Genomic DNA, 16099 nt, shown 5'->3' on the forward strand with positions numbered 1-16099 from the left:
TGTTTGTTAATGTAATTTCTCATATTGACCAGTACAGATGACATTCTTACACTGCATGCATATCTCTTACCTACAGAGCTTGGAAAAGTAAAAAACTTACCTCCAAATCTCTTAAACATTTATGAAGTGACAAGCTGAGTATCTTTGTTTCCTTGGCATTAACCCCTCCCATGCTGATGACGAGCTCAGCTCGTCATGAGCCTCGCTGCTCGTGTGCTCTTGACGAGCTGAGGTAGTCATGGCCGTTGGAACGCTCACACGCGGGGATAATTCCCCTGCTGTGCTGAGTGTTCTAAGGAAACGGGTGTGGCCGCGACGAGCTCAGCTCGTCGTGAGCACACGAGCACCGTGGTTAATGACGAGCTGAGCTCGTCATGAGCACCGGGGCGCTGTGCATGCCCCCCAGCACAGCGGGGGAATAACCCCCACAGCCAAAGGGTTAACATCAAGGTATTAGGCTTCAGCTAGCTCCCAGCCAGAGCTCTCTGTATCTTGCAATTACAAATCATTGATGCATTCCTCTGCAACTTATAAATAGCAAGAGGGACTCCCCTTTCATGTCCTCTCCTATTAGGACATGGTCGCAAAAGCCCTTTTAAGTGTCTGAAATATCTTTCTGACCCGTAAAAATCACCTTTTGAGGTTGCAAACTCTGATTTTGTGAATTGCTTGATTGGTGGTTGCACTTTGTACATGAGGCCTTATCTTCTTTACGAAAGAAAATGAGGTAGTACAAACTTCAACGAATAGTAGCTGTTTGGGTTCGGGTACATCATTCCAACATGAACAGGTGATGAACAACCTATATATTTTGGTTGCTTTATATGATGTTTAGACTATCAACAGGAACACTAAAATACATCTCATGTTAACGTTTTGTTTTTGTTGCTGTTGCAGGAGGAGGATGCACACACAGGGGGTCTTCAGAGGTAAGCAACCTGAGATGATTGGTGTGAAATTGGAGCTGTCAATCATACAGCTTGATGTTAGAACGTGATTTTGTTCATTTCATTATCTACTCTATATAAGGAGCTCTCACTTATCCGATTTGAGCTCCTGCTTCTCATAACTTGACATCAAACCAGAACTTTCCGATAGAACTTATTGGCCTCTGACTGAAGTTTCCCATAACTCCCTTTTGATTGATTAGTAATAGAAATTGTCTTCGATATTCTGCACAGAACTGTTCCCTTATCCTGGGGATTCTTTTCAAAGATGGCTGCCATCAAGGCCCTGCTTGCAGCTGCAAGAGATCCCTGAACAATGCTCCACCATGTTGGTGCTGGACCCTATTTAAAATGGATGGGAGGTAACCACTGGAAAGGTATTCAGTGACATATCGCAGACCACCCTTTTCACCTCCATACTTTTTAAAAGGGTTCAAAGGAGGTCAATTTGGGTGAGTCAGGTTCATAGTATAAGCAAGGCTGTCCCTTCAGTCATAAGTCTTGCATTTATAGCCTTATACTCCCGAAGGAACAACCCTATCTACAGAATCAGTCACTTTAGTGTCTGACTTTGGTGGGTGGGTGTCTCAATTATGTTAGGTGAGCCTTCTTCTGGGTTCATTCTTAGTGGGGAGCTGTAGTGCGGAAACACTAGAGCAAAGATGGCTCATAAGAAGAGATGGTATATTTGTGGTGTAGAAATGTGCAAACTGCATTGTTGTATCTGTTAAATGTTACCCTTGGGTTATGCATGTCTGTAATCAGTTAAACTAATATGGGTGAACTTTACAGTGTGAACTTCATACTAATGAGTTATGGGTTTACAGTGCTAATTTAACCTACCAACCTATAGCACACTTTGGCTGTTCACTGTTTAGTTCAGCAAGACATCTGAAAACGAAAATATGACTGTTACACATTTTGTCAGCATGTTAACGATCAAAACGTTTAACTACAGGGTGTTAAATTGTTTCTTTAATAACAAACTAGCTTTTGTGTGGCTATGCACTCCAGTTTCACAAGACACTGAACTGCTCACAGGGCTTCTACCAGCTGTAGCAGAAGGTGGCAGATTCAGTCAGGTAATAACTGCTGTTTGTCGATTTTGAGGTGGCAGAAGGCTGAAGTACTTTATTTACCAGTGTCAAAGTGTTAAATACTGCATTGAAGCCTGGCCATGGATTTGTCACTTTATCATCTCACCCAACAAAAAAAAGTACCAATGTTTTTCGTGCAGACAAAGGCCAAACCAAGGGAGGAAGAGAATGGTACTGATGATGTGGATGACTGGTTTACAGTCTTCAGCCCTGTGGGTGTGGAAGGCTTTTCTTTCTAGGAAATTGAAGGACTGACATAGTGCCAACAACTTACTGGAGTTTGAGTGACATGTCCTTGGAGCACGGAAGTTGGGTAATCAGTCTTCTCAAACCACACTCCCCAATATGGCAAGTGGAAGCCGGCGTAGGTTTTCTCTGTTCACTGCAAGATTTATCCTTCTATACTTCCTAATCTAAAAGGGGATTTACTTGTTAGATCTGCCAATCGCACCTCTCACCATCACAGTTGGAAGCTGTTGTTACCTTTCATCTCAAAATATTTATCTTCAGTACATTTCAAAAGGGTTGGGGGAGCTGCAGGCTGTTTTAACAGATTATCCCACGAAAACTTTACACAATACAATATAATTATCCGCTTAACCTATGTGTTTTAAATGTTAAAATAAAGGTATGGTACTGTTAATCTAAAAATCCAACCCAGAATATTATTGCATAGATGGTGCAGTGCCAATGCTTAAAATGGCCTCCCCTATATGGCATTTCACAAGAATATTGGGTTTCAAATATTGTCTTACTAAATTATTGTGGCAAGACTATCTACGACTACAGTATCCTGAAGTTACGTGTATATACAGGGAAGCATAGATTCACTCCTCTTAACTCTATATTTCTGTATCTTGAGAACAGGTATACCTTCAATATACATAGTTACAGAGTTAAGAATATTAAATATTTACTTACATATAAATACTTACCTTCACAATATTGTGGCCGTCGAAATTCTGGCTATGATATTTTTCTATGTCGTGTACCTAGGAGTGATAGCCCTCGCTCACCTTCATAGTGATTTACATGATGGGAGAAGAAGAAAAATGGTATTCTAACCATAGCAACCAGGCATTATGCTACAGTAGTATGTTCAGTCTCGAAGTTGAATCCAGTAGTTAATTTTCTATACTAACCAACTATTTACTATAAATCATACCTGTCCTTTTCCGATTACTCATAGCAGACTCCACCCAGAAGAGCAGAAGTTGTCAGCAATGGACATGTGTACATACCACTACCTAGTCAAGATTAACTGTGACACAGAGGAGAATACAATTGGAAATGATTATAACCATTTCTTCTTTCAAGGGAATACGTGCGTCTTCCAAAGATCAGTCCAGAATGTGGCCCCACACTGTGTAAAACCAGGGTTTACCCTAATCCACAGGTCTAACTTATCCCTCTCTTAGCCTTACTGGGCCATCGCTCTGTGGATCAGGAGTGCATGTAACATCACAGCTCTGATGCGGTGTTGGTACCTCACCCATCTCTGTTAAGAGACCATCAGAGACCCTAGTGAATCTCCCTGCTAAAACATAAGAGACATAACATGGCCAGTCTCATAGAACCTGTACAGTGATAGGAAGAAAGAGGCCCATTTGTGGCACAGAGGAACTCAAATTTCAGATAAAAAAAAAAAGCTTTTGGGATGTCCATCTGCGTAGCTTGCATTTTTTGCCTGATGAACGTTGGCACATATTCTTGCTATTCGTAAAGGGACATCCATTCTTTGTAAATAATATCAGCAGTACTCTCATTTATTAATTTTCCTTGGGGCGTTTTTTTAAAGGAAAATCTGATCTCCATTGTTCTGTGGCAACCTTCAACAGACCGCTCTCTCATTAAAATGTGATCGGACACGACCTTTGGTGGGTCAGTGACTCTTCACGGACTAGGGAATGACCACTCATCCTGTATTTTTGGTATTTGACTCGCTGTTTGCTTTGTCATACGGGTTGTTTTTGTCTGCCAATGTTTACTACTTGTTTTTATTTAAAACATTTAGACACCTTAGAGACCAATTTATTAGGTCTGGGTTTCGACAGCACAGATGGTATACAGACCTATTGCTAGCAATATTCATACAGTGAGCTTTGGGTCCTCCCCTTTAAAACAATGGCTTTCTACCACTGGCCTCTTTCAGCCACTGGCTTTACACTTTGACATTCACATCTTGTTTAGCCCAGCCAATTATTCCTTTCTCACCTAAGACTATTGGCTGTTTGGATATATGCTTCCACCTCCACACACATGTTTGTATTGAATCGCCTCAGGGACTGCGTTACAGCACTAGCCCTCAGTCTGCTTCTGCTGAATCTTTCCTGCGTGTCTCGCTTTAATATACTAATGCTGCTGCATTAGCAAATTAAACCAAGACATATTGGATTTGACAATATTTGTGTCTTTTCTTGTTTTCCCAGAGTTTTGGAACAGTGAGTGATTAACGGGTAACTGAAAATGTACTGAAGTAATAATGGTGCCTTGTATATATTCATGCTATATGATCAAGCAGATTTATTCCTTGCACAGTTTTTGTTGAATGAGGTTGATGCTAATTTGTTTGCAAACAAATCATTGGCATTAGCCCAATGTGTCAACGCTTCCAAATGTGACCTTATATGTTTTCTCCGTTAATTAGGTAGCATATGCAGTTATGACATCTTTGCACATTCAGGCAATAGTGCAAAGCTGTACATTGTGCTGGAACTGCACAATGCATACAATTTCACCCCCCCATTTATGATGTTTTTTTAATTGAGTTACAAATAATTCATGCCACCGACTTAACCTACATTTAAAAGGCAAAATTAAGCCATTTTCCTGGCCTACTTCTTTTGAAGTTTTGAAACCCAAGTCCCATAAATTGACTTTGCAGTTCAGCCATTACTGTACTATGAGTGTCTTTTGCCGCTAAAAGACACCAGAACTTATGGCCTGTACATGTGCCTTAGTTCTTGCATTGATGTGTTGGCATTTTCCAACTTTTATGCAATCAGCTTCTGTGTTGTGCTGACTGCACTGGCAAATTAGTAACTTTATCTAAGAGTCGCCGAAAGGTCTTCTTTTATGTCAACGAGTCACATTTGTTCCATACTAAATATTAGTTTGCCAACTACTATTGTGGAATGACAAAAGCATTTGGTCATATTCCATTTAGGGTAGCACAAAAACTGTTTGGGTGCTAGAAAATGCTGAATTTGGCAGTTATCTCTTATCACTTTGTCATTTCTCCCATCTGCTATCTAATTTCTTGCTTCTCACCCACTTGTGCTTTTTGATCCCATTGCCATTTGTCTATACTCTTTGACCCTTCTTTTCAACAATCTTATTTTTGACACTTCTTCTTTGGCCATCTGTCTACCTCAATGTCTTTGCTACCATTCCCGTCAATTTTTCCATTACTTCCAATGGCCATTTTCCATACTCTCACTTCACCACTCTTGTCTACATCCGTTCATCATTATCTCGACTTGTCTTTCGCTATCACCATAACCCTGCAGTCTTTAACCTATGGATGTTTGAGGTCCTCGGATCTGTGAGTTGTGCGGTCCTCCGATTTTCTACCTCTCTTCCTTACTAACCTTCAACCGCCAGATGAAGATTGTTTATATAGAGATGCTTTTTTGGTCACATTAGCTCTATTAATTGTACATAAAGAAGTTGAGATTTGGACTCTGTATATCGCAATAAAATCAATATCAACAACCCTCTGAATTCTGCCAGCACTGCTTTTTTCCTATCCATGACGCTATCCAAGTTTCGAAATGTAAACCATCTGCATTCGGATTTCCTTGTCGTCGGCCTGTCTTGCATTAAAGTGAATATGTCTGGTGATTCGTGTTAAAATTGTTTATTTTGTTCCGCACAGTTCCTATGTATTACAGCTTATGTTTCTTATCACTAAAGATACAATCTCCTGCCCCTGTAAAAGAAATTAGACAGGACTGCAGCCTTGACAGTTACTTTGAAAGACACCATTTCTTTGAACCAGCCTTGGGTCTACCATAACAAAATTTGGATTCTTTTTTGGGTGTTTCTTCCCGTTTTCATGGTTTTAGAGGAATGATAAAATACGAATAGAATTTCTGAATCTTTGTTAGAATGTACTACAGTTTAAAAGTCACAGCAGTTGGGATTTTGTGATAAACAGCAGCTACTTTATCCAGAACTGATCCGGCAATTTTAAGCAAGGTAATGTGCATGTGTATGTGTTTTGACTAACACCATGTCTGTGTTTCCCTTTCTTTAGGGCAGTGTCTGTTTCCTCCATGTTTGAATTCCATCGTTTGATGGATAGTTCTCCCTTCCTCCCTGACAAAAACCAGGCTTCCGCAAATGGGAAGGACGATCTGACCCCTCCTTTGTCACCCGATGATTTGAAATATATTGAGGAGTTTAACAAGAATTGGGATTGTAATGCTGTGAAACGTGGTGAGGCAGTAGAACACCCTACAGAAGCTTGGGGAGAAAGGACAGAGAGTGGCAAAGGAGTGAATGATCCAACTTCAAATTCATTGTCCCCCTCATCGTGGTTCCTCACAACCAGTGTCACGATGACCACCACCTCCATGACCAGCCCTGATCATTGTCAGAATTCGCCTCAGAGGAGCCATGGTGTTACAGAGAAAATGGCAAGTCGAGTGTTCCACAGTCCACCACCCATGCGAAGGATAGCCAGCAACGAAGGCTGTAACAAGGCAGAAGCTGACTTTCTGTTCTCTATGAACCAATCCAAAGGGAATGTTAGTGAGGTAAAGGGAAGCTCACCGGAGATGTGTGGACGGTGGCCATGTGACCTCTCCAAACACCAAAAAGACTTTCTAGATGGCAGTCATCATCCAATCGAGCGCCCTATTTGCTCCACTGTTGGGTTTGCCTCCACTCTGCACAACATGGAGATGGCCAAGAACATGAGTGATGACATGAAAGAAGTAGCCTACTCTGTAAGGAATGCAATATGCACAAACCCACTGGACTGTCAGTACAGGGACATGGCTTGCCAAACCAATGGCACTGCAAGTACAGGAACACAGACCACCCAGACCATCAGTATTGGCTTGCAGACAGAGTCCTTGCGTAGCATCACAAGCAGTCCCCACAAGTGTCTGACACCAAAAGGGGGATACACTCCTGTTTCTTCCCCATCGAGGAGCCTGAGGAGCAGGCAGGTGGCACCAGCCTTTGAAAAAGCCCAGGCAAAGTTCGAACGACCTTGCTGCTCTCCAAAATATGGTTCTCCCAAACTTCAAAAAAAGCCTGTTCCAAAGAGCGACCTGCCAAACAGGTGTGTTGCTCCAGGCACACCGCAGAAGAGTTTCAGTGAGTCTGCTTGGGCCAGGTCCACCACCACAAGGGAGAGTCCAGTTCACACTAGAATAAACGATGGCCTGTCCAGTTTATTCAATATTATCGATCACTCTCCTGTGGTTTGTTGTGATCCACTTCAGAAACTGTCACGACCAAGCAGCAGGTCTAGGTCTGCAGAGCCCCGACCAGAATTTGGACACCTCCATGATCTGGATGGTCGGGGAAGGTCACCTAGCCCAATTCGCATTAGTGTTGAGATACATAAAGAAGGTGGTGTAGAGTTCACTACCATCAGACAGGACCTCTCTGCTCCTCCAGGGTACTCGTTGGGAGAAAATGCTTCAAGAATCTTGAACAAGAAGCTTTTGGAGCATGTCCTGAAGGGCGATCAAGGGCAAACATCAAGTAGTCCAACTCACATGAGCAAAGACAGCAGTCCAGGGGAACTAGCAAAAGAGGATCCAGCATCAATCGAGGTACGATGTTCTGTATAACATAATTATGGTCACTTTTGGGCAGATGTAATGTTCAAAGAGCAGGATTCACACATTAGGGACAAGTGATAACTGCAGGCAATGGATTTCTGTAGAGGTGCTGTTAGGTGATAATGCTTTAAAGCCATTTGTGGTAGTCGGAGAGAAGGTGGTGCATTTGAACAAATTCTTCTGCAGCAGGTTTGGTGCTTGCACTCACAATAGAATGCAGCACCAAATGAAACATAGACTGCAAACACATGAGGGAGTCTGCTGTCCCACAACAGTGATCACCTGTGCAAGAGCAATAAACAGTACAGATTAGCGGTGGCACTGAGTTGGCTTATGAATCTAGCTTGCAAAAGGGGGGCAATTAATGTGTTTAGGTGCATGCTTTAACTTTAAGGCCAATGATTCACTAGGAAGAAAATTCCCTTGAACATTGCCCTAATATTGCAAAATAGATCCCATTGTGTAATTTACCCACAAGCACATGAGTGTTAATGCGCCAAAACACTAGGGGTAGTTTAGAAGGTTTGGAAGAACTGCAAATAAAGCTGTGCAATGTGCAGAGGATACCGTCTCAATCTGTAGAATTTAATCCTAACCTGGATGGTGATCTATTGCAGTATTTTCCAAATTTCAACATCACGATGTGTCAATCCTCCAGACCATATCATGCAGCATACTCTAACCAGCTGCACTATGCATGTTTGTATTTATCCATCAGAATGTGATAGCGCAAACCTACCACGTCTGCATCAGGGTAGACCTCCTGCTCACCAGTACTAGGATGCATTTGCAGGGGTGTGTCTTACTCTTAGTGCAAGTCTGAAGCACGGTACCAAGTGTAACACCGTGCAGCGGTCTGCATCAGTTCTACTCTTGTGCACACCCGATACAGCGTAACCCTTCATGGCTGTTTGCTTTGCAGTACGTGACGTGTACACACCACGTGGCATCAGCGCAAGTCTTGGGCAGAACACCTCTATTGCAGTTAGCGTCAGTGTAAATCTTGTGGCCCTGAGTACTAGTACAACCCTTTTCAGGGGGTTACTTCACTGTATGTTTACGCACGCCAGAAATAGCGTATTTTACAAAGGCTTAGCAGTGCGACCAAGTACAGCAGCTCTTCTGTGGGTAGTTTAATAAAATCGCCTCTTTGAATCTTTAAACTCTTGAAATTCCAGGCCCACATCCCAATAAAACACCAATAAACCATGCCTCTGTTATAATCCCCAAATTGCAAATGTATACGAATCTAGAGAACATCAAACACTGGGTTCGTTTTTTGAAGTGAAAATTGTGCAGCTCAAGTTTTGCAATTTATTTATTTTTAAGGTTTTGTAGAGCGCGTAGTAACCCTCGAGCATCCCAGCGCTAGAACCAGAACTCCGGGGTGGACAGAGTCGGGAGGGGTAGGGGGTTTAAGGGAAGAGAGAGGTCTTCAGTGCCTTCCTGAATTGGTATTTATTTTTAAGGTTTAAATTATACACTAGACCTAGAAATTTGGCTATGAATTAAACACAAAAATTGCTAAGTAGAAAAAACAGCAGAGAACTGTGCTGGAAACCAGAGAATCAATTACAGGAAGTCGAGCGGCGTTTAAGGTCGGTGCAGAGCTGCTCTGTTTTTGTAGCATACACAATGTTGCAGTGTACCCGTTGCCCTGACTACCAGTTCGCTCTGTTTATCAACAAAACCCTTAAAGTCTTGCTAAAACTCCCTCCAGACGGCGAGTTTCCAAGTGTTGGCGTGCCAAGGCTTGGCATACAGTGGCACTATATTTCTGCACAGCAATCTTGTGATAACGTTAATTAAGAATGTTCAATACTGACACCCTGAGGACTCTGAGGTACTGTAAGGACATTGTAAACATCCACTGGCCCGTGTACAACAAAATAAATTACAGGTATATTAATGTTGAGGGAGCAAAAGACAAAACAGCAGGCGACAATATGTTGTAGGAAATGCAAAAGCTATGCAAAGTCTTGCAATGAAAATAAGAATATAACCCAACGATATAGTATTTGCTTTTAACTTTTCTGAAAAATGCACGCCAATAAGTTATATGTGAAATTTTTTTTTAGTGCAATGTTACTCCAAATTGTTCCATGCCCCAGGTGAGACCCACTGCAGTGGTCTGTAGGAAGTATTGAAATAATGCATTGTGCAGCATTTCAGTGTTGCCCCTTGCACAACTGTAAGATAATTGCGCCTTTTTTATAGCTTGAAACAATTCTAACCCATGTAAAAACAGTCGATTAGCAAAATGTATCTGGTTAAATGTATTTCTGGCATTTAAACTCATCATGTCTTAATAACGTCGGTATCCAGTTGCTATGACATGCATGAAAGACCACATATTGGGTGTGACATCACAATCTATAAGGCCTAGTGGGACAAAGAAACAGGCATTGAAGTCTTGGGGCCTAATTGCAAGTGCCTAACAATAAAGGCGGTCACTTATACGTTATCAGAGTTAACAATACTAAATGTTGTGTTTACTCTGCGGGTGCAGAATTAATGACAGTTACAGGTTGAACCTAGAGAGTCCTCAGAGGAATTACTGAGGCAATCTGTATTTCCGTGTCGGATTTCCCTGAAAATTCCTCATACTCCCCAATAGTTTCCTCCAGGATTCGTGGCTGCTTTTAGCCTCTGAAAAGCCTGAGGATAATAAGATAGGTCCTTAAAGTATCTAAGAACCTGTAATTCCAAATGCGTCTAATGGAATTTCCAGTGGGACTGGTAACACTGGGGTTGGTATCTCTTACCGGCCCTACTGAGAATTTAGGGCATTGTCACTGAGCCCATTAGTGTTGACCACAACATAGACTGGACGGACTAATACAGCAAAGAGAATAGAAAACTGTATGCTGTAAAAATATTGAGAGCTTTGTTATTAGTAGAACCTCTCATTAATGAACTGTTCTCCTAACAAACAAAAAAAGATATAGAAACTGGATAAAGCTATAACTAAGATATAACACAGAGAACTGAAATACAATGGATATGTTTCACAAGATGAACTGTGCTATCTAATCGTTTTGTTTAGAATCGCTTGAAGATAAAAAATAAAGGCATAATCAAGACACAGCTGAAAACTGGATGACACTGCAGGCAGAGCACATTAGTCTGAACATTAAAAAGTTGCCATTTCCATGTAGATAGAACATAATTTCTGTAACCAAGATTGATGGATGTCCCCCGGACGCCATGTTTATAATCCTAGGCTTTTCTATTACATATTGTTGTTGTCAGGTGTGTGTGACATTGCACCAGGGCCACATTTCCCAGACTTTAATCCTATGAATAGACAGTGCTTGGAAATTGGTCCTCCTGACAGTGTATGATCGGCTACATGTCATTAGGATCGCACACCTTCCGCTAGTCTTGTTTTTAGCCAGCAACATTCTTGATATTGGGATTTGTAGTTTCACTTTTCCCGTTACATTTACGGACATGCGAGTCCCATCATCCTGGGTGTTGTTGTCTAGAAACACTTAACAATGCCCCTGGTGATTTAGGCCAGTTGGTAGTCCGGTAAGTGGCATGCTTCTTTTAATCAAATGTTTTAGTAACACTAAATCCAGTCCTATGCAGAGTCTTTCCTTTGCTTCCTCTTCCCTGTGGCTGGCTTTGAACAAATTAAAACCATTCCCAATTTTGCTTGTGCATAAATCATGATACTTTAATATGTGGAAATGCATGCCGCTCTATTTGGCACTTCCGTTTTTTATATTGTGGGACTAATGCCTAATTTGCACTGGGTGTGCACAATAAAGAGAGAAATAGTGAAAGTAGGATAAAGAGAGGAGAAATATAGATGGAGAGATTGAGAGAGAGGCAATAACACAGTGGGGGGGTAGGCGAGAGAAAGATAGGGAACCGATATTGAGACACAGCAAGCGAGGTAGTGAAAGACAGAGAGAAAAAGAGGCAGAGTAGAGAGAGAAATGGAGAGATCAAGATGAAGAAACAGGAAAAGATATGAAAGAGACAATTAAGAGAAAGATAGAGATTAAAAGATATATGCATATGTTTAGAGTATGAACGAGAGACAGAACGAGAGGGCACAGAGATACAATAAATGACGAGATAGAAAAAGAAACAGATGTTGAAGGAGAGGAAACATCTTTGGCTTAATCACATGTAGGTCAAGTAGATTTAGAGGCAAGTTAGTCAAAAGGTTTTAATGCCATCCAACGTCCCAAAAACACCAAGAAAAGCAAAGAGGCGCCTTAGGTAGGAATAGAGGTAATGTTGCCACTTCTTTCTCCCTGTTACAGTATTCTCGTCAGACATAGCCACCAAACCTCCAATATCTCATGTACTGGCTTATTTATGGTCCATTCAGTACAGCGCTGTACTGTGTAGTTTGGTTATGAGCAGAAAACCATCCCTTTGGTATATTACCACTGTAAAAATGATGAAAGAGATTGAACCCATTTTGCTTCGCTATAGAAAGCCACAACAGACAGGAACATACAATGGTCTCATTAGTAGTTTGGTGTCAACAGACAATACTCGGGTTTCTAGAGATATTGCTAAATGCAGAGAAGGATCAACCAGTGGATTGTTCTCTCCCGGACCACCCTCAGGGAGAAATTTCACTGGTCGACTTTCCTCTGATTTTACTTTTATTTTTATTAGGAATTGAAGCAATTAGCTTCTAACTCTTAAATACGCTACCTATGAAATTAGTGTGATGTAGTGTCAACAAAGCAAACTTTTCTGTGCCCAAATGGATTATGTCCAACTGTATGTACATAGCACTACACCCCCATTTTTAAATAAAGAGCTCTTCTGCACCTCAAAAGACAATTAGAATACAAAATGGCTATAAAGAAGTGACTATGAAGATGCGGCCAGGGGCCGCCTTATTCTGAATATTGTGTTTTTTCGGGAGGAAATACGGCACCTAATAAATACTGGTACCACTGGCTTTAGTATTTTGGTGGTTTGCTGTTACTGCATCGCTGCACACCCCAGAATGAGGTACAGCATAGTAATAGTGCATGTTTTTCAGCTTCCGAGGTTCAAAACTTGCAATGTTGAACATTTTTCGTGTACAAATTCTGCCAGGTTTCACCTGGTGAAATTTGTGTGTGGAAAAAGTGAGGTATTACCACACAAGTTGTAATGCCCATTTTGGTTCAAACTTCTCTTTGCATCTAAATTGGGATTAATGTGGCCATGAGAATAAGTGTCCTACTCATAATAATAGCGGGTTCTACTAAAAATATACAACGTAAAGGAAACACAAATACCCTATCATACGCTGCTAATTCTGTGGCTACTATTGTAGGTGTGTCACAAAATCACCTCTTTTTTGAAAGACACTCAGGCTCAAATTCATAAACATAAACAATCCATCATAGTTCAAGTTAATCAGTGTAACATTTGAAGTAGTGGTTCTGTCTGTTGGTGACTTGCAGAATGTTACCTCTAGATATAACAGGACGAGGAACACGCAAAGGCCAAACTGCAAAAGCTGCCTTCTGTGACTGACATTATTTGCTATTTCTTTTCTTTCCAACCTTCTTTCTTTTTTCTGTCTGTCCTGTCCAGAACCAAACTGTCTTACTAACTGCCCCCTGGGGACTCTAACCCTGCCTGCCTCGCTGCTGTAAGTTCTTTCTAAATCTTCTTTCTAAACTGTATTAACACTTGATGTTTGACAACGTTTCGGTGATATCTGGTGCTCTGGGAAGATGACATGACATTGAAGGGACATGGGATAATGTAGAATGTACAATTGTGATTTAAAAGACTTTTGTGGTGGTGAGTATCTCATAGTGAAACACAGTGTGCTGATAGTTTTAAAAAAAGCACAAAGATACTGTAACTAAAAGCTAAACAATGTACTTTTTTAGTAAGGATCCATTTGTATATGTTGGCTGTTTGTGTCTTAATAATATTGACTTCCACCAGAAACCTAACATTTTGGATTAGCTCTTAACACCAGATTGTTCCAGCTGGGGAACAAGATACCCATTCCCACCCTAGTGCCATGGATAAGTTGTATGAGCGTGCCTGAACTTTAATGCTTCCAACTCTCACTTCCTCTTTTTTGCTTGACAGGGACCATGGACCATGGACCTTCTCAAATAATTCCGATACTAGGGGCCTTCAATGGCTTATTTACAATATTTGATAATCATGAGCATATGAATGCTTGTCACTTGTCATGCCATTGGGCCATTGCATGAGAGTTTCAGGCTGCATGCGTGTACATACTGACTGAAATGCAGGTCATGTAATTCTACTACTCTCAAAGTATGAAGAGATGTTAGACTAGGTCAAGTAGATCAGACTTGCACCATAAATAAACATACACATTGCGGATAAACTCCAAATTCAGCAATTGCAGTCCAAAACCTAGTCTTCCCCACTTCGCAGGTTGAGGCTGGGCTTTCCACTTAATTTTTTGCCTCCTGCTTTAATTACTTGGCTGCTTCTTCTTGTGATTAACCCTTCCATGGCACATAGACTTTTATCATCCTTTTGATTGGCTGACTTGTGACCTTCCATCGCTCAAATTTATGGGACTACTTTTTTCTTTTTCTTTCATCACTCACTGAGAGTGAGAGAACACGCATTTTCTAGCTCTTTTCCTCGTATGCTACGACTTTCCCCCCCAAACACCCTAATGCTCCGTGTTGCTCGCTCATGCCTCTCTCCTTGGCTTACAACCGCGGCGGAAAAGGCCTAATATGGTGGCGGTGTCTTCCAGACACCGCCAGACATATTAGGATGGTGTAAAAGAGATGCTTTTCCGCGGTGGCTTTTCCGCCGTGGAAAAGCATACAGAAATTCACTTTGGGGGCCCGTTGCGGGCCCCCTGGGTGAAGGGGGGGGTGGGGGGTGCACATGGGGGGTACCTATGGTACCCCCCTGCATTTGCGTGTACAAAGCACCAGGCACCGCGCGGTGCCTGCCGCTTTGTGCATGCAAATGCAATGCATGTGTTTTTAACATTGCGGCGGGCGCAGCTTGAAGCCGCACCCGCCGCAATGTTAAAAATAGAGGATGTGACCGCCAGGGTGGCGGTCACATCCTAATTGCACAGGAGGGAACGCCGCAGCACATGCGGACGTTCCCTCCTACTAAGGGCTCGCGGACGGACGCAAGTCCGTCCTCGATCGTAATGTGCCCCTTAGTGTGGTAACGCATGTATTGATGCGCCAACTGGGTTAACATTAAAGAGGCTCAATTCGCAGGAAAGGGAGAATCCTGTGTTCAAATCAGCCAAGACCATTACTGAAAATTGCGCATAAGTAGGCTTCTTCCAATTCTCAGTTTGTAGATTCTTTTAAAATGTCAAACTAATCGTTACAGAAAGTAAAAGGTTACCAAGAATCAGAAGCCAAATTTATTAACAAATGCATTAATACAATGTGGTTTTAAGAAATAGCCACATCACATATGGCAAATAGTCAAATCAATATTAACAACCCCTAATACAAAAGGACAGCTCAGCATCTAGCCCTCTCTAGTACAAAAATCAAAATGAATTAACTTCTCCCCAGTTGGCACATCTTTTATGATGCTTCAGACAACGAGAGCCCAGTTTCGTAGCATGACATTACGTAAAAAAAGGTAGCACTACAGTGTTACTTGCACAGAAAGTCAATTAGACTGTTGATTTCCAAAACACATACTTGGAAACGGTTTTCACTGGACAAACATGAGAAATGCAATTTAATACATTGTACTGTTCTGCACTATGGACATAGCAATGGAGGTTTAGCTCCTAACTCTATGAGGTTTCAAAACACATCCCTTCAGCTGAGAAGCTGGAGAAAAATGTTACTTTACTTATACATAGTCAGAGCATGGCTGCAGTTGAGTTTCAATCCTTTGCTCAAAAGAAAATGAAAAACAAATGCTTGTGCACAACATTTTAACGTGTACTTTTAATATGTGGTCAAGGTATGTCAAGTTAACCAAACCTATGTTAAGCAGTATTTTTCTTAATAAAATACATTTTTCACACATGCATGTCACAGGGAATGATGCCTCCACCAGCACCAGTAGCAGCTGTGCCACTGTGCCTTTTTTATTTTATTTTTACCAGTGCTGCACAGCATCGACATAAAGTATTGGCAAATGCAACAGGTCCCAAAGAAGAGTTGCTCACTCTTGTCTCATAAGCCGGACCACCCATTTTGAGTAGGAACAAATCAGCCTGAAGTGCCAGACCAGCTCTCTTCTGAATGTGAACCCAAACAACCCCAGACTGGTTTTGATCTTGGTTTAC

At 41.6% G+C, this 16099-nt stretch overlaps 1 protein-coding gene across 5 annotated transcripts in view; it reads left to right on the plus strand.

The window, feature by feature from the left end:
* Positions 1–16099, plus strand: part of MTCL1 (microtubule crosslinking factor 1) — a 552568-nt gene that overhangs the window by 532809 nt on the left and 3660 nt on the right. For 3 of the 5 annotated variants that reach the window (XM_078688126.1, XM_078688128.1, XM_078688127.1), the window contains 2 exons: positions 898–929; positions 6303–7836. In XM_078688126.1, coding sequence (XP_078544252.1) covers positions 898–929; positions 6303–7836 — 1566 coding nt within the window. Of the gene's footprint in view, positions 1–897; positions 930–6302; positions 7837–13407; positions 13466–16099 lie in introns of all 5 variants that reach the window. The other 2 variants (XM_078688130.1, XM_078688129.1) reach the window with 1 other exon arrangement.

The sequence above is a fragment of the Lissotriton helveticus genome, chromosome 4_1, assembly GCF_964261635.1.
Source record: "Lissotriton helveticus chromosome 4_1, aLisHel1.1, whole genome shotgun sequence".
NCBI classification, from domain to species: domain Eukaryota; kingdom Metazoa; phylum Chordata; class Amphibia; order Caudata; family Salamandridae; genus Lissotriton; species Lissotriton helveticus.